Source organism: Oncorhynchus mykiss, chromosome 11 (genome assembly GCF_057628025.1).
Source record: "Oncorhynchus mykiss isolate SJ-2025 chromosome 11, ASM5762802v1, whole genome shotgun sequence".
Lineage (NCBI taxonomy): Eukaryota > Metazoa > Chordata > Actinopteri > Salmoniformes > Salmonidae > Oncorhynchus > Oncorhynchus mykiss.
In genome coordinates this window covers 81,965,001-81,985,000 of record NC_143032.1, presented here as the reverse complement: position 1 = coordinate 81,985,000, position 20,000 = coordinate 81,965,001, and the positions used below count along the sequence as shown (strand labels likewise).

General features: G+C 45.1%; 1 protein-coding gene across 2 annotated transcripts in view; it reads left to right on the top strand.

Moving 5' to 3' along the window:
- The window catches only part of LOC110536461 (bifunctional methylenetetrahydrofolate dehydrogenase/cyclohydrolase, mitochondrial), a 28,146-nt gene extending 13,929 nt beyond the window's left edge, over window positions 1–14,217 (top strand). For both annotated transcript variants that reach the window (XM_036936483.2, XM_090191244.1), the window contains 3 exons: window positions 5,445–5,537; window positions 8,186–8,311; window positions 13,253–14,217. In XM_036936483.2, coding sequence (XP_036792378.2) covers window positions 5,445–5,537; window positions 8,186–8,311; window positions 13,253–13,368 — 335 coding nt within the window. In that variant the 3' untranslated portion in view covers window positions 13,369–14,217. The remainder of the gene's footprint in view (window positions 1–5,444; window positions 5,538–8,185; window positions 8,312–13,252) is intronic.
- Window positions 14,218–20,000: the final 5,783 nt, after the last annotated feature.

The window sequence follows — 20,000 nt, the reverse complement described above, 5'->3', positions numbered from 1 at the left end:
GGAGGGTGGAGGAGAGAGGGAGGGTAGAGGGGAGGGTGAGGTGGAGGACAGAGGGAGGGTAAGAGGTGGAGGAGAGGTGGAGGAGAGAGGTGGGAGGAGAGAGGGAGGGTGGAGGTGGAGGAGAGAGGTGGAGGAGAGGGGGAGGGTAGAGGGGAGAAGAGGGAGGGTAGAGTGGAGGAGAGAGGGAGGGTAGAGGTGAGGGAGAGAGAGAGGGAGGGTAGAGGTGGAGGAGAGAGGGAGGGTAGAGGTGGAGGAGAGAGGGAGGGTAGAGGTGGAAGAGAGTGGGAGGGTAGAGGTGGAGGAGAGAGGAGGAGGGTAGAGGTGGAGGGTAGAGGTGGAGGGTAGAGGTGGAGGGTAGAGGTGGAGGAGAGAGGGAGGGTAGAGGTGGAGGGTAGAGGTGGAGGGTAGAGGTGGAGGGTAGAGGTGGAGGAGAGAGGGAGGGTAGAGGTGGAGGGTAGAGGTGGAGGGTAGAGGTGGAGGGTAGAGGTGGAGGAGAGAGGGAGGGTAAGAGGTGGAGGGTAGAGGTGGAGGAGAGAGGGGGCACCTGTCGTCCCATATATGGTCGTAGAAATAAGTGGGTGAGGGAAGTGGAATGGTGCACCATGCTGGTGATGAGACGATACTGTGGGAGGGTATAATACTGTGTGGATATATTATAGGGTATAATACTGTGTGGATATATTATAGGGTATAATACTGTGTGGATATATTATAGGGTATAATACTGTGTGGATATATTATAGGGTATAATACTGTGTGGATATATTATAGGGTATAATACTGTGTGGATATATTATAGGGTATAATACTGTGTGGATATATTATAGGGTATAATACTGTGTGGATATATTATAGGGTATAATACTGTGTGGATATATTATAGGGTCTAATACTGTGTGGATATATTATAGGGTATAATACTGTGTGGATATATTATAGGGTATAATACTGTGTGGATATATTATAGGGTATAATACTGTGTGGATATATTATAGGGTATAATACTGTGTGGATATATTATAGGGTATAATACTGTGTGGATATATTATAGGGTATAATACTGTGTGGATATATTATAGGGTATAATACTGTGTGGTTATATTATAGGGTATAATACTGTGTGGATATATTATAGGGTATAATACTGTGTGGATATATTATAGGGTATAATACTGTGTGGATATATTATAGGGTATAATACTGTGTGGATATATTATAGGGTATAATACTGTGTGGATATATTATAGGGTATAATACTGTGTGGATATATTATAGGGTATAATACTGTGTGGATATATTATAGGGTATAATACTGTGTGGATATATTATAGGGTATAATACTGTGTGGATATATTATAGGGTATAATACTGTGTGGACAGCTGTTAAATGAAACAACCCAATGAACTGAAAGCATCCCTCTCTCTCACACACACACACACACACACACACACACACACACACACACACACACACACACGCTTGAGGAATTTCTATCAACTGTGAACCTGTTTCTACTAGTTTTGACAGAAACTCACTTTAATTTGGACTCCTCACCAAGTTGCACACACACACTCCCTCTCTCTCTCTCTCTCTGTCTCTCTCTCTCTCTCTTCTCTTCCTCTCTCCTCTCTCTCTCTCTCTCTCTCTCTCTCTCTTCTCTCTCTCTTGTCTCTCTCTCTCTCCTCTCTCTCTCTCTCTCTCCTCTCTGTCTTTCTCTCTCTCTCTCTCTCTCTCTCTCTCTCTCTCTCTCTCTCTGTCTCTCTGTCTTTCTCTCTCTCTCTCTCTCTCTGTCTCTCTCTCTCTCTCTCTCTCTTCTCACACACACTCCCTCTCACACACTCCTCTCTCACACACTCCCTCTCTCACACACTCCCTCTCTCACACACACCCTCTCTCACACACACTCCCTCTCACACACACTCTCTCTCTCAACACACTCCTCTCTCTCTCTCTCACACACACACACACTCCCTCTCTCTCACACACTCCCTCTCTCACACACTCCCTCTCTCACACACACCCCCTCTCACACACACTCCCTCTCTCACACACACCGCCTCTCACACACATCCCCCCACACACTCCACACACACCCCCAACACACACCCCCCCTCTCCCCACACTCCCTCTCTCACACACACTCCCCCTCTCACACACACCCCCTCCTCTCTCACACTCCACTCTCTCACACACTCCCCCTCTCACACACACTCCCTCTCTCCACACACTCCCTCTCACACACATACCCCCGCTCACACACACTCCCTCTCTCTCACACACACCACTCTCTCACACACTCCCTCTCTCACACACACCCCCTTCTCCCACACACTCCCTCTCTCACACACACCCCCTTCTCTCACACACTCCCTCTCTCACACACACTCCCTCTCTCACACACACTCCCTCTCTCACACACACACTCCCTCTTTCTCACACACACACCCTCTCTCACACTCTCTCTCTCTCAACACACACTCCCTCTCTCTTTCTTCTCTCTCTCACACACACACACACTCCCTCTCTCACACACTCCTCTCTCACACACTCCCTCTCTCTCTCACACACTCCCTCTCTCTCTCACACACTCCCTCTCTCTCACACACTCCCTCTCTCTCTCACACACTCCCTCTCTCTTTCACACACTCCCTCTCTACCACACTCCCTCTCTCTCACACACTCCCTCTCGCTCACACACTCCCTCTAACACACTTCCTCTCTCACACACTTCCTCTCTCACACACTCCCTCTCTCACACACTCCCTCTCTCACACACTCCCTCTCTCTCACACACTCCCTCTCTCTTTCACACACTCCCTCTCTCTCACACACTCCCTCTCTAACACACTCCCTCTCTCTCTCACACTCCCTCTCTAACACACTCCCTCTCTCTCTCACACTCCCTCTCTCACACACTCCCTCTCTCACACACTCTCTCTCTCACACACATCCCTCTCTCACACACTCCCTCTCTCACACAATCCCTCTCTCTCTAACACACACTCCCTCTCTCACACACACTCCCTCTCTCACACACACTCCCTCTCTCACACACACTCCCTCTCTCTCTCACACACACTCCCTCTCTCTCTCACACACTCCCTCTCTCTCTCACACACTCCCTCTCTCTCACACTCCCTCTCTCTCACACTCCCTCTCTCTCCACTCCCTCTCTCACACTCCCTCTCTCACACTCCCTCTCTCACACTCCCTCTCTAACACACTCCCTCTCTAACACACTCCCTCTCTAACACAGTCCCTCTCTAACACAGTCCCTCTCTAACACAGTCCCTCTCTAACACAGTCCCTCTCTAACACAGTCCCTCTCTAACACACTCCCTCTCTAACACACTCCCTATCTCTCACACACTCCCTCTCTCTCACACACTCCCTCTCTCTAACACTCTCTCTCACTCACTCCCTCTCTCTCTCTCTCTCTCTCTCTCTCATGCGAGCACACACACACACACACACACACACATGTATATACACTCAAACACAACGCACACCCGCACCACATCAGGTATCAATCTAGTCGTTTACCATGCCGGGTCTTGTCTCTCATTCCTGACCTTTGTAAGATTTATTCCCCCCACACACGACACACACACACACACACACACACACACACACGACACACACACACACACACACACACACACACACACACACACACACACCCGCTCTGGGACTTGGCTTGGCCCCACCCTGCTCTGGAATGCCTGGCCTGGGTCAAGGTACCTAGGATAGGTCCAGGGTGAGGTTGGCTGGCCTGGGTCCAGGTACCTAGGATAGGTCCAGGGTGAGGTTGGCTGGCCTGGGGCAAGGTACCTAGGATAGGTCCAGGGTGAGGTTGGCTGGCCTGGGGCAAGGTACCTAGGATAGGTCCAGGGTGAGGTTGGCTGGCCTGGGGCAAGGTACCTAGGATAGGTCCAGGGTGAGGTTGGCTGGCCTGGGGCAAGGTACCTAGGATAGGTCCAGGGTGAGGTTGGCTGGCCTGGGGCAAGGTACCTAGGATAGGTCCAGGGTGAGGTTGGCTGGCCTGGGGCATGGTACCTAGGATAGGTCCAGGGTGAGGTTGGCTGGCCTGGGTCCAGGGTGAGGTTGGCTGGCCTGGGGCATGGTACCTAGGATAGGTCCAGGGTGAGGTTGGCTGGCCTGGGGCATGGTACCTAGGATAGGTCCAGGGTGAGGTTGGCTGGCCTGGGGCAAGGTACCTAGGATAGGTCTAGGGTGAGGTTGGCTGGCCTGGGGCAAGGTACCTAGGATAGGTCCAGGGTGAGGTTGCCTGGCCTGGGTCAAGGTACCTAGGATAGGTCCAGGGTGAGGTTGCCTGGCCTGGGTCAAGGTACCTAGGATAGGTCCAGGGTGAGGTTGGCTGGCCTGGGGCATGGTACCTAGGATAGGTCCAGGGTGAGGTTGGCTGGCCTGGGGCATGGTACCTAGGATAGGTCCAGGGTGAGGTTGGCTGGCCTGGGGCATGGTACCTAAGATAGGTCCAGGGTGAAGTTGGCTGGCCTGGGTCAAGGTACCTAGGATAGGTCTAGGGTGAGGTTGGCCTCCCTGGGTCATGGTACCTAGGATAGGTCCAGGGTGAGGTTGGCTGGCCTGGGGCATGGTACCTAGGATAGGTCCAGGGTGAGGTTGGGCCTACTGCAGCCAATGGGCCTTTATAGAGTAACTTAGAGAAATATACGGTCATCACAACAGAGGAAAAGGTTAGTTCACCAGAGAAAGGAGTTAATGACACCCCAGTCCATAATGTTAATAGTCTGTTTTCTTTGTTATTTATAAAAACGAACTCGATGGAGTCTACAACTGAAAAATAAACCCATTGACAAATACACAGATTCATTTGGCATATTATCAATCCTATTATGTCAGAGACAGGCAGACGGACTGGCAGACGGACTGGCAGACGGACTGGCAGACGGACTGGCACACGGACTGGCAGACGGACTGGCAGACGGACTGGCAGACGGACTGGCACACGGACTGGCAGACGGACTGGCAGACGGACTGGCAGAAGGACTGGCAGACGGACTGGCAGACGGACTGGCAGACGGACTAGCAGACACAGACAGACTGACTGGCAGACAGACAGACTGACTGGCAGACAGACAGACTGGCAGACTGACTGGCAGACTGACTGGCAGACAGACTGGCAGACAGACACAGACAGATTGGCAGACAGACTGGCAGACGGACTGGCAGACGGACTGGCAGACAGACAGACACAGACAGACTGACAGGCAGACAGACAGACTGACTGGCAGACAGACAGACTGGCAGACAGACACAGACAGATTGGCAGACAGACACAGACAGATTGGCAGACGGACTGGCAGACAGACAGACACAGACAGACTGACAGGCAGACACAGACAGACTGACTGGCAGACAGACACAGACAGACATCCTAAACCCTCTCCTCTCCTCCTAGGTGATGCCACGGTAACCATCGCCCACAGGTGCACCCCCAGAGAGCAGCTGAAGGAACTGACCCGTCTGGCCGACATCGTCATCGCAGCTGCAGGTACCCCCCCCCCCCACACACACACACACCCTCTCTCTTTCTTTCAATTCAGAGGGCTTTATTGGCATGGGAAACATATCTTAACACTGCCAAAGCAATTTAAGTAGATAATAAACAAAAGTGAAATAAACAATAAAAATGAACAGTAAACATTACACTCACAGAAGTTCCAAAAGAATAAAGACATTACGAATGACATATTATGTCTATATACAGTGTTGTAACGATGTGCAAATGGTTAAAGTACAAAGGGGAAAATAAATCAACATAAATATGGGTTGTATTTACAGAGGTGTTTGTTCTTCACTGGTTGACCTTTTCTTGAGGTAACAGGTCACATCTTGCTGCTGTGATGGCACACTGTGGTATTTCACCCAGTAGATATGGGAGTTGGATTTGTTTTCTAATTCTTTGTGGTTCTGTGTAATCTGAGGGAAATATGTGTCCACCTCACGGCCTTTCTCAATAGCAAGGCTATGCTCACTGAGTCTGTACATAGTCAAAGCTTTCCTTAAGTTTGGGTCAGTCACAGTGGTCAGGTATTCTGCCACTGTGTACTCTCTGTTTAGGGCCAAATAGCATTCTAGTTTGTTCTTGTTTTTTTGTTAATTCTTTCCAATGTGTCAAGTAAATATATATTTTTTTCTCATGATTTGGTTGGGTCTAATTTTGTTGCTGTCCTGGGGCTCTAGAATTTAACGTCCCTTTTCTGGATTTTGATAATTAGTGGGTATCGGCCTAATTCTGCTCTGCATGCATTATTTGGTGTTTTACATTGTACACAGAAGATATTTTTGCAGAATTCTGCATGCAGAGTCTCAATTTGGTGTTTGTCCCATTTTGTGAATTCTTGGTTGGTGAGCGGACCCCCAGACCTGACAACCATAAAGGGCAATGGGCTCTATGACTGATTCAAGTATTTTTTAGCCAGATCCTAATTGGTATGTTGAATTTTATGTTCCTTTTGATGGCATAGAAGGCCCTTCTTGTCTCTCAGATCGTTCACAGCTTTGTGGAAGTTAACTGTGGCGCTGATGTTTAGGCCAAGGTATGTATATTTTTTTGTGTGCTCTAGGGCAACGGTGTCTAGATGGAATTTGTATTTGTGGTCCTGGCGACTGGACCTTTTTTGGGACACCATTATTTTGGTCTTACTGAGATTTACTGTCAGGGCCCAGGTCTGACAGAATCTGTGCAGGAGACAGAAGCACCAGATCATCAGCAAACAGTAGACATTTGACTTCAGATTCTAGGCCGGGTGCTGCAGACTGTTCTAGTGTCCGCGCCAATTCGTTGATATATATGTTGAAGAGGGTGGGGCTTAAGCTGCATCCTTGTCTCATCCTACGGCCCTGTGGGAAGAAATGTGTGTGTTTTTTGCTAATTCTAACCTCACACTTGTTGTTTGTGTTCATGGATTTTATAATGTCGTATGTTTTTCCCCCAACACCACTTTCCATCAGTTTGTATAGCAGACCCTCATGCCAAATTGAGTCAAAGGCCTTTTTGAAATCAACAAAACATGAGAAGACTTTGCCTTCGTTTTGGTTTGTTTGTTTGTCGGTTAGGGTGTGCAGGGTGAATACGTGGTCTGTCGTACGGTCATTTGGTAAAAACATTTGCTCTGTACATTGTTTTCATTGAGGAAATGTAGGAGTCTCCTGTTAATGATAATGCAGAGGAGTTTCCCAAGGTTACTGTTGACACATATCCCACGGTAGTTAATGGGGTCAAATATGTCTCCACTCTTGTGGATTGGGGTGATCAGTCCTTGGCACCAGATATTGGGGAAGATGCCAGAGCTAAGGATAATGTTGAAGAGTTTTAGTATTAGCCAATTAGAATTTGTCGTCTGTATATTTGATCATTTCATTGAGGATACCATCAACACCACAGGCCTTTTTGGGTTGGAGGGTTTTTATTTTGTCCTGTAACTCATTCAATGTAATTGGAGAATCCAGTGGGTTCTGGTAGTCTTTAATAGATGATTCTAAGATCTGTATTTGATCATGTATATGTTTTTGCTCTTTATTCTTTGTTATAGAGCCAAAAAGATTGGAGAAGTGGTTTACATCTTCATTTTGGATAGATAATTCTTCGTGTTGCTGTTTGTTTAGTGTTTTCCAATTTTCCCAGAAGTGGTTAGAGTCTATGGATTACATTGAGCTGATTTCTGACGCGCTGTTCCTTCTTTTTCCGTAGTGTATTTCTGTATTGTTTTAGTGATTCACCAGAGTGAAGGCGTAGACTCCGGTTTTCTGGGTCTCTATGTTTTTGGTTGGACAGGTTTCTCAATTTCTTTCTTAGATTTTTGCATTGTTCATCTCTCTCCCTCTTTCTCCTTCCCTTCTCCCTTGTCTGTAACATTGCTGCAGGTGAACATTATAAAAAACGACTGAAGTATGCCTGGTGATTGCCATGCCAGCCAGTGTCATGTCCACACAGAACTAGTGTGTGTGTGTGTGTGTGTGTGTGTGTGTGTTTGAGGATCAACGTTTAATATTAGCTGTACATGTTGCGGTTAGCGACTTGTGTGTGTGTGTGTTCATTTCCTGTGTGTGTGTGTGTGTGTGTTCATTTCCTGTGTGTGTGTGAGTGTGTTCATTTCCTGTGTGTGTGTTCATTTCCTGTGTGTGTGTGTCCTCTAGGTGTGCCTGGGCTGATCACAGTAGACATGGTGAAGGAGGGGGCAGCGGTTATCGATGTGGGTATTAACCGTGTCCAGGACCGGACCACAGGAAAACTACGGCTGGTGGGCGACGTGGACTTCGAAGGTACAGACCTGGGTTTAAAGCCTAGTGGTTATAGCAGGTAGCCTAGTGGTTGTAGCAGGTAGCCTAGTGGTTAGAGACAGGTAGCCTAGTGGTTAGAGGCAGGTAGTCTAGTGGTTAGAGGCAGGTAGCCTAGTGGTTAGAGGCAGGTAGCCTAGTGGTTATAGCAGGTAGCCTAGTGGTTAGAGGCAGGTAGCCTAGTGGTTAGAGGCAGGTAGCCTAGTGGTTAGAGGCAGGTAGCCTAGTGGTTAGAGGCAGGTAGCCTAGTGGTTAGAGCGTTGGACTAGTAACCAGCAGGTAGCCTAGTGGTTAGAGGCAGGTAGCCTAGTGGTTAGAGGCAGGTAGCCTAGTGGTTAGAGCGTTGGACTAGTAACCAGCAGGTAGCCTAGTGGTTAGATGCAGGTAGCCTAGTGGTTATAGCAGGTAGCCTAGTGGTTAGAGGCAGGTAACCTAGTGGTTAGAGTGTTGGACTAGTAACCAGCAGGTAGCCTAGTGGTTAGAGTGTTGGACTAGTAACCAGCAGGTAGCCTAGTGGTTAGAGTGTTGGACTAGTAACCAGCAGGTAGCCTAGTGGTTTGAGTGTTGGACTACTAACCAGTAGGTAACCTAGTGGTTAGAGTGTTGGACTAGTAACCAGCAGGTAGACTAGTGGTTAGAGCGTTGGACTAGTAACCAGCAGGTAGCCTAGTGGTTAGAGTGTTGAGTCAGTAACCAGCAGGTATTCTAGTGGTTAGAGTGTTGGACTAGTAACCAGCAGGTAGCCTTGTGGTTAGAGTGTTGGACTAGTAACCAGCAGGTAGCCTAGTGGTTTGAGTGTTGGACTAGTAACCAGCAGGTAACCTAGTGGTTAGAGTGTTGGACTAGTAACCAGTAGGTAGCCTAGTGGTTAGAGTGTTGGACTAGTAACCAGCAGGTAGCCTAGTGGTTAGAGCGTTGGACTAGTAACCAGCAGGTAGCCTAGTGGTTAGAGTGTTGGGTCAGTAACCAGTAGGTAGCCTAGTGGTTAGAGTGTTGGACTAGTAACCAGCAGGTAGACTAGTGGTTAGAGCATTGGACTAGTAACCAGCAGGTAGCCTAGTGGTTAGAGTGTTGGGTTAGTAACCAGCAGGTAGCCTAGTGGTTAGAGTGTTGGACTAGTAACCAGCAGGTAGCCTTGTGGTTAGAGTGTTGGGCTAGTAACCAGCAGGTAGCCTAGTGGTTTGAGTGTTGGACTAGTAACCAGCAGGTAACCTAGTGGTTAGAGTGTTGGACTAGTAACCAGTAGGTAGCCTAGTGGTTAGAGTGTTGGACTAGTAACCAGCAGGTAGCCTAGTGGTTAGAGCGTTGGACTAGTAACCAGCAGGTAGCCTAGTGGTTAGAGTGTTGGGTCAGTAACCAGCAGGTAGCCTAGTGGTTAGAGTGTTGGACTAGTAACCAGCAGGTAGACTAGTGGTTAGAGCATTGGACTAGTAACCAGCAGGTAGCCTAGTGGTTAGAGTGTTGGGTTAGTAACCAGCAGGTAGCCTAGTGGTTAGAGGCAGGTAGCCTAGTGGTTAGAGTGTTGGACTAGTAACCAGCAGGTAGCCTAGTGGTTAGAGTGTTTGACTAGTAACCAGCAGGTAGCCTAGTGGTTAGAGTGTTGGACTAGTAACCAGCAGGTAGCCTAGTGGTTAGAGTGTTGGGTTAGTAACCAGCAGGTAGCCTAGTGGTTAGAGTGCTGGACTAGTAACCAGCAATTAGCCTAGTGGTTAGAGTGTTGGACTAGTAACCAGCAGGTAGCCTAGTGGTTAGAGTGTTTGACTAGTAACCAGCAGGTAGCCTAGTGGTTAGAGTGTTGGACTAGTAACCAGCAGGTAGCCTAGTGGTTAGAGTGTTGGGTTAGTAACCAGCAGGTAGCCTAGTGGTTAGAGTGCTGGACTAGTAACCAGCAATTAGCCTAGTGGTTAGAGTGTTGGACTAGTAACCAGCAGGTAGCCTAGTGGTTAGTGTTTGACTAGTAACCAGCAGGTAGCCTAGTGGTTAGAGTGTTGGACTAGTAACCAGCAGGTAGCCTAGTGGTAAGAGTGTTGGACTAGTAACCAGCAGGTAGCCTAGTGGTTAGAGTGTTGGACTAGTAACCAGCAGGTAGCCTAGTGGTTAGAGGCAGGTATCCTAGTGGTTAGAGCGTTGGACAATTAACCAGCAGGTAGCCTAGTGGTTAGAGTGTTGGACTAGTAACCAGCAGGTAGCCTAGTGGTTAGAGTTAGGTAGCCTAGTGGTTAGAGTGTTGGACTAGTAACCAGCAGGTAGCCTAGTGGTTAGAGTGTTGGGCCAGTAATCAGCAGGTAGCCTAGTGGTTAGAGTGTTGGACTAGTAATCAGCAGGTAGCCTAGTGGTTAGAGTGTTGGACTAGTAACCAGCAGGTAGCCTAATGGTTTGAGTGTTGGACTAGTAACCAGCAGGTAACCTAGTGGTTAGTGTTGGACTAGTAACCAGCAGGTAGCCTAGTGGTTAGAGTGTTGGACTAGTAACCAGCAGGTAGCCTAGTGGTTAGAGCGTTGGACTAGTAACCAGCAGGTAACCTAGTGGTTAGAGTGTTGGACTAGTAACCAGTAGGTAGCCTAGTGGTTAGAGTGTTGGACTAGTAACCAGCAGGTAGCCTAGTGGTTAGAGCGTTGGACTAGTAACCAGCAGGTAGCCTAGTGGTTAGAGTGTTGGGTCAGTAACCAGCAGGTAGCCTAGTGGTTAGAGTGTTGGACTAGTAACCAGCAGGTAGACTAGTGGTTAGAGCATTGGACTAGTAACCAGCAGGTAGCCTAGTGGTTAGAGTGTTGGGTTAGTAACCAGCAGGTAGCCTAGTGGTTAGAGGCAGGTAGCCTAGTGGTTAGAGTGTTGGACTAGTAACCAGCAGGTAGCCTAGTGGTTAGAGTGTTTGACTAATAACCAGCAGGTAGCCTAGTGGTTAGAGTGTTGGACTAGTAACCAGCAGGTAGCCTAGTGGTTAGAGTGTTGGGTTAGTAACCAGCAGGTAGCCTAATGGTTTGAGTGTTGGACTAGTAACCAGCAGGTAACCTAGTGGTTAGTGTTGGACTAGTAACCAGCAGGTAGCCTAGTGGTTAGTGTTGGACTAGTAACCAGCAGGTAGCCTAGTGGTTAGAGTGTTGGACTAGTAACCAGCAGGTAGCCTAGTGGTTAGAGCGTTGGACTAGTAACCAGCAGGTAGCCTAGTGGTTAGAGCGTTGGACTAGTAACCAGCAGGTAGCCTAGTGGTTAGAGCGTTGGACTAGTAACCATCAGCTAGCCTAGTGGTTAGAGGCAGGTAGCCTAGTGGTTAGATTGTTGGACTAGTAACCAGCAGGTAGCCTAGTGGTTAGAGCGTTGGACTAGTAACCAGCAGGTAGCCTAGTGGTTAGAGGCAGGTAGCCTAGTGGTTATAGTTTTGGACTAGTAACCAGCAGGTAGCCTAGTGGTTAGAGTGTTGGACTAGTAATCAGCAGGTAGCCTAGTGGTTAGAGTGTTGGACTAGTAACCAGCAGGTAGCCTAATGGTTAGAGTGTTGGACTAGTAACCAGCAGGTAGCCTAGTGGTTAGAGTGTTGGACTAGTAACCAGCAGGTAGACTAGTGGTTAGAGCATTGGACTAGTAACCAGCAGATAGCCTAGTGGTTAGAGGCAGGTAGCCTAGTGGTTAGAGGCATTGGACTAGTAATCAGCAGGTAGTCTAGTTTTTAGAGCGTTGGACTAGTAACCAGCAGGTAGCCTAGTGGTTAGAGTGTTGGGTCAGTAACCAGCAGGTAGCCTAGTAGTTAGAGGCAGGTAGCCTAGTGGTTAGAGTGTTGGACTAGTAACCAGCAGGTAGCCTAGTGGTTAGAGTGTTGGACTAGTAACCAGCAGGTAGCCTAGTGGTTAGAGTGTTGGACTATTAACCAGCAGGTAGCCTAGTGGTTAGAGCGTTGGACTAGTAACCAGCAGGTAGCCTAGTGGTTAGAGTGTTGGACTAGTAACCAGCAGGTAGCCTACTGGTTAGAGGCATTGGACTAGTAATCTGCAGGTAGTCTAGTTTTTAGAGTGTTGGACTAGTAACCAGCAGGTAGCCTAGTGGTTAGAGTGTTGGGTCAGTAACCAGCAGGTAGCCTAGTGGTTATAGTGTTGGACTAGTAACCAGCAGGTAGCCTAGTGGTTAGAGGGTTGGACTAGTAACCAGCAGGTAGCCTAGTGGTTAGAGTGTTGGGTCAGTAACCAGCAGGTAGCCTAGTGGTTAGAGTGTTTGGTCAGTAACCAGCAGGTAGCCTAGTGGTAACCGGAAGGTTGCTAGATCAAATCCCTGAGCTGACAAGGTAAAAATCTGTCATTCTGTCCCTGAACAAGGCAGTTAACCCACTGTTCCCTGGTAGGCCGTCATTGTAAATAATGATTTGTTCTTAACTGACTTGGCCTAGTTAAATAAAGGTTAAATCCAATAAAAAAATAGAACAGGTTAGCATTTATTTTCATGAATGTTGTACTGGATGGAGGCAGCTCTGCAGAGAGGTCATTAGCTGGCATTGCCACAAAGTCATAAAATCTGATTTTAAATCTAACCTTAACCACACTGATAACCCTAATGCCTAACATTAATATTGTTCAAATTTCTAAATGAAATGTTTTTACTTTGTCATTATAGGTTATTGTGTGTAGATACAATTTTTTTTTAAATTAAGCAATTTTATAATAAGGCTGTAATGTAACCAAGTGTGGAAAAAGTCAAGGGGTCTGAATACTATTGGTAATGTACTGTGTCCTCGTCAGAGACCTGAATGATAGATGTGTTAACTCACTTAGTTAAATGACTAGGCTTTAGCTCAGGAGCATTATGGGTATTAGGGGATGACCCAGGGTTCAAACGCACTGGGTTGTTTTCCCTCGTGTGTCTCTGAAGGGGGGTGAGTTAGTTAGGCTTTAGTTCAGCGGGGCTAACACAGGTTGTTTTTGCTTTGTGTCTCTGTAGGGGTGAAGGAGAAGGCGGGGTTTATCACGCCAGTTCCTGGAGGGGTGGGGCCTATGACGGTCGCAATGCTGATGAAGAACACTGTTGCTGCTGCCAGATATGCACTGACGCACTGACACACACACACACACTGACACACACACACACACTGATGCACTGACACGCACTGACACACACACACACACACACTGACACACACTGACACACACACACACACTGACACACACACACACACTGACACACACACACACACTGATGCACTGACACGCACTGACACACACACACACACACACTGACACACACTGACACACACACACACACTGACACACACACACACACTGACACACACACACACACTGATGCACTGACACGCACTGACACACACACACACACACACTGACACACACTGACACACACTGACACACTGACACACTGACACACTGACACACACACACACACTGACACACACACACACACTGACACACACACACACACTGACACACACACACACACTGACACACACACACACACTGACGCACTGACACACACACACACACTGACACACACACACACACTGATGCACTGACACGCACTGACACACACACACACTGACACACACACACACTGACACACACACACACACTGACACACACACACACACACTGACACACACACACTAAAACTCACACACAATGGAACAGATGCTGAGACACACACTCCAAGCAGAGCCATACCAAGCACGTTAAAACACTCCGTACATCCAGGGGTGTTTGTTGCTTTTTTTCATGTGTTTTAGTTTTTTATTCAAGTTATTTAAAGTTATTTATTTTGAAGCTCTTTATCTGAGAGTTTTTATATGTGTGTTCTTTCTACCGAAGCCGTTTAGTGTTTAACGTTACTGAAAAATATTGCGGCTGGTTCAACTGGAAGAACAAAACAAACAATAAAACTCTCTAACCTGGTGACTCTGACTGGACCCATCCTCACACTATGGAGTATTTATAATATCTGTGTTACTCTGTTACTCTCAGCGTGACTCTGTGTTATTCTGTGTTACTATGTTACTCTGTGTTACTCTCAGCGCTACTCTGTGTTACTCTCAGCGCTACTCTGTGTTACTCTCAGCGCTACTCTGTGTTACTCTCAGAGCCGCTCTGTGTTACTCTCAGAGCCACTCTGTGTTACTCTCAGAGCCGCTCTGTGTTACTCTGAGCCGCTCTGTGTTACTCTCAGAGCCGCTCTGTGTTACTCTCAGAGCCGCTCTGTGTTACTCTGAGCCGCTCTGTGTTACTCTCAGAGCCGCTCTGTTACTCTCAGAGCCACTCTGTTACTCTGCGCTACTGTGTTACTCTGTGTTACTCTCAGAGCCGCTCTGTGTTACTCTCTGTGTTACTCTCTGTGTTACTCTCTGTTACTCTCTGGGGTACTCTCTGGGTTACTTTGTGTTACTCTCTGTGTTACTATCTCTGTTACTCTCTGGGTTACTCGGGGTTACTCTCTGGGTTACTCGGGGTTACTCTCTGGGTTACTCGGGGTTACTCTCTGGGTTACTCGGGGTTACTCTCTGGGTTACTCGGGGTTACTCTCTGGTTTACTCTCAGGGTTACTCTGTGTTACTCTGGGTTACTCTCTGGGTTACTCTCTGGGTTACCCTCTGGGTTACTCTCTGGGTTACCATCTTGGTTACTCTGGGTTACTCTGGGTTACTTTCTGGGTTACTCTCTGTGTTACTCTATGTTACTCTGGGTTACTCTCTTGGTCACCCTCTGGGTTACTCTGTGTTACTCTCTGGGTTACTCTCTTTGTTACTCTCTGGGTTACTCTTTGGGTTACTCTGGGTTACTCTCTGTGTTACTTTGGGTTACTCTGGGTTATTCTCTATGTTACTCTCTGTGTTACTCTGGGGTACTCTCTGGGTTATTCTCTGTGTTACTCTCTGTGTTACTCTGGGTTATTCTCTGTGTTACACTCTGTGTTACACTCTGTGTTACACTCTGTGTTACTCTCTGTGTTACTCTGGGTTACTCTCTGTGTTACTCTGTGTGTTACTCTCTGAGTTACTCTCTGTGTTACTCTCTGGGTTACTCTCTGGGTTAGTCTGTGTTACTCACTGTGTTACTCTGTGTTACTCTCTGTGTTACTCTCTGTGTTACTCTCAGCCAGGGTTGACACCATTTAGGCGTTTGTTTGGTCGATAGGCTGTTGGTCAACCGAGATTTCTTTAGTCGAGCAGGAGCAAGAAACTATATCTATACATCATGGTGTACAAGACGTCTGATTCAGGCTGAGTGGATTAATTCATTGTGGCTCTGGGGATGGAACAGCCCATCAGTCTGAGAAGTGCTACTGTAATTGTATATTGTTATATTACATTAGATGGACAATGGTGCAACACCAATAAAAATAATATTAGTATATTATATATATTATATAAATTATATTAGTATATTATAGTATATTATATAAATTATATAAATTATATTATAGTATATTATATAAATTATATAAATTATATTAGTATATTATAGTATATTATATAAATTATATAAATTATATTAGTATATTATATATATTATATATATTATATAAATTATATTAGTATATTATATATATTATATAAATTATTTTAGTATATTATAGTATATTATATATATTATATAAATTATTTTAGTATATTATAGTATATTATATATATTATATAAATTATATAAATTATATTAGTATATTATATATATTATATAAATTATATTAGTATATTATAGTATATTATATAAATTATATTAGTATATTATATATATTATATATATTATATAAATTATTTTAGTATATTATATATATTATATAAATTATATTAGTATATTATATATATTATATATATTATATAAATTATATTAGTATATTATATATATTATATATATTATATAAATTATATTAGTATATTATATATATTATATAAATTATATAAATTATATTAGTATATTATATATATTATATAAATTATATTAGTATATTATATATATTATATAAATTATATAAATTATATTAGTATATTATAGTATATTATATATATTATATAAATTATATTAGTATATTATAGTATATTATATATATGATAAATTATATTAGTATATTATATATAATATATATTATATAAATTATATTAGTATATTATATATATTATATATATTATATAAATTATATTAGTATATTATATATATTATATATATTATATAAATATATAAATTATATTAGTATATTATATATATTATATAAATTATATAAATGATATTAGTATATTATAGTATATTATATATATATTATATAAATTATATTAGTATATTATAGTATGTTATATATAAATTATATAAATTATATTAGTATATTATATATATTATATAAATTATATTATTTTGTAACAAAGGCACGTTCTCCGTGGTTGAATAGTGGTCGCTGTGCACAGTTCGGAAACACATCAGTGTGCTGCTGAATTTGCGCCTTTTCCTTTTTCCTAGACCATGTTGCTATGTGCATAATAGCAACATTAACCAGCATATTGTTGTTGAGAGCAATGGCCCAGAATGAGGAGATGAGAAAACAGCCCTTTTCTTATTGTCTAAGAAAAGTGAGGAGAGAGGAAACCCAGAACTTAAATTAAATCTATAATCAATAACCTAACTATTAACTGTGCCTGGCTTAATAAATCATCAATATATCTCCAGAAATAAGACAGATCCTGCTTCTGTTGCCTGTTTGAGTGTTTGTTTATTAGCCTACTGATTCCGTGAGCACCAAGCCTCACGCAACCACATGTCAAGTAAACAATTTCACAAATGATTTGTTTATTTTAATTCTTTTTTAAAATTTTTATCTTAGCTGTATTAAAGGCTTTACACAATTTTGTATTCGTTAGTACAGCCTCTGATATTATTTATAATTTATATAGTGTTTACACTGTTCCAAATTGTGGGGAAATTGTATATTTCTAATAATAATAACGCTCCTTTTTCTTGATCTTATTGTTGTTATTATTACGATAATAAGTAACGTCATTATCATTAGTAGGCTGAGTATAGCAGCCTTGTAATAACCACCATCGAGCACATCTTGTTTAGTCTTAATACCGTAACTTACTTAGGGCTATATTTCAATACTTACAGTGGGGAGAACCAGTATTTGATACACTGCCGATTTTGCAGGTTTTCCTACTTACAAAGCATGTAGAGGTCTGTGAGAGACGGAATCTAAAACAAAAATCCAGAAAATCACACTATGATTTTTAAATAATTAATTTGCATTTTATTGCATGACATAAGTATTTGATACATCAGATGATGATGGCATCATCATGATTCTACCTTGTCTTTTTTTTTAGTTTCCAGTTGTCTTGATAGCGCCATAAATCCAGATAATTCCATACTTTGATGTTTCATGTTCTGAATTCTGTCGCTGTACATTTCAAAAGTGCTAAACAAATATATTATATTGACCACGTCTGTCCTAGTTCGCTCATTAACGTCTTAATCAAAAATACGGATTGTCTCTTATCTGCTTGTCGTCCCCTTATGCCATAGTCTGTACATCTCAATTGTCCGTAGAAACCTACATTTGTTTAAACAAGTCAGCCATATCAGCTTTGTTTTTAAAGGCAGTAAATGAGGCTGAATTAACTGTTTCGCTGCCAGACAAGGCTCAGCTGATAGCCAGGTGTAGCAGAGGTAAGGTGTTGGGACTCTGCTGATAGCCAGGTGTAGCAGAGGTAAGGTGTTGGGACTCAGCTGATAGCCAGGTGTAGCAGAGGTAAGGTGTTGGGACTCAGCTGATAGCCAGGTGTAGCAGAGGTAAGGTGTTGGGACTCTGCTGATAGCCAGGTGTAGCAGAGGTAAGGTGTTGGGACTCTGCTGATAGCCAGGTGTAGCAGAGGTAAGGTGTTGGGACTCTGCTGATAGCCAGGTGTAGCAGAGGTAAGGTGTTGGGACTCTGCTGATAGCCAGGTGTAGCAGAGGTAAGGTGTTGGGACTCTGCTGATAGCCAGGTGTAGCAGAGGTAAGGTGTTGGGACTCTGCTGATAGCCAGGTGTAGCAGAGGTAAGGTGTTGGGACTCTGCTGATAGCCAGGTGTAGCAGAGGTAAGGTGTTGGGACTCTGCTGATAGCCAGGTGTAGCAGAGGTAAGGTGTTGGGACTCAGCTGATAGCCAGGTGTAGCAGAGGTAAGGTGTTGGGACTCTGCTGATAGCCAGGTGTAGCAAAGGTAAGGTGTTGGGACTCTGCTGATAGCCAGGTGTAGCAGAGGTAAGGTGTTGGGACTCTGCTGATAGCCAGGTGTAGCAGAGGTAAGGTGTTGGGACTCTGCTGATAGCCAGGTGTAGCAGAGGTAAGGTGTTGGGACTCAGCTGATAGCCAGGTGTAGCAGAGGTAAGGTGTTGGGACTCAGCTGATAGCCAGGTGTAGCAGAGGTAAGGTGTTGGGACTCTGCTCATAGCCAGGTGTAGCAGTGGTAAGGTGTTGGGACTCTGCTGATAGCCAGGTGTAGCAAAGGTAAGATGTTGGGACTCTGCTGATAGCCAGGCGTAGCAGAGGTAAGGTGTTGGGACTCTGCTGATAGCCAGGTTTAGCAGAGGTAAGGTGTTGGGACTCTGCTGATAGCCAGGTGTAGCAGAGGTAAGGTGTTGGGACTCTGCTGATAGCCAGGTGTAGCAGAGGTAAGGTGTTGGGACTCTGCTGATAGCCAGGTTTAGCAGAGGTAAGGTGTTGGGACTCTGCTGATAGCCAGGTGTAGCAGAGGTAAGGTGTTGGGACTCTGCTGATAGCCAGGTGTAGCAGAGGTAAGGTGTTGGGACTCAGCTGATAGCCAGGTGTAGCAGAGGTAAGGTGTTGGGACTTTGCTGATAGCCAGGTGTAGCAAAGGTAAGGTGTTGGGACTCTGCTGATAGCCAGGTGTAGCAGAGGTAAGGTGTTGGGACTCTGCTGATAGCCAGGTGTAGCAGAGGTAAGGTGTTGGGACTCTGCTGATAGCCAGGTGTAGCAGAGGTAAGGTGTTGGGACTCTGCTGATAGCCAGGTGTAGCAGAGGTAAGGTGTTGGGACTCTGCTGATAGCCAGGTGTAGCAGAGGTAAGGTGTTGGGACTCAGCTGATAGCCAAGTGTAGCAGTGGTAAGGTGTTGGGACTCAACTGATAGCCAGGTGTAGCAGTGGTAATGTGTTGGGACTGCTGTTGGGACAGCTTTATGTAGGCACTAACAGTTTGTGGGCACCGTTTGGCACCGTTATAGTGAAATTAATGTATTGTTTAGTGTTGTGTTGTGGCTTTGCTGGCATCCATCCCCCAAAAAATGTTTTTAGTTTGCCCCAGCAAGATCGACATGCTAAAATCATAACTGAGGCAAGGTCCTAGGGCTCAGGTCCTCAGAGAGAGAGAAAGAAATAGAGAATTAGAGAGAGCATACTTAAATTCACACAGGACACTGGATAGGACAGGAGAAGTACTCCAGATATAACAAACTGACCCTAGCCCCCCGACACATAAACTACTGCAGCATAAATACTAGAGGCTGAGACAGGAGGGGTCAGGAGACACTGTGGCCCCATCCGATGATACCCCCGGACAGGGCCAAACAGGAAGGATATAACCCCACCCACTTTGCTAAAGCACAGCCCCCACACCACTAGAGGGATATCTTCAACCACCAACTTACCATCCTGAGACAAGGCCGAGTATAGCCCACAAAGATCTCCGCCACGGCACAACCCA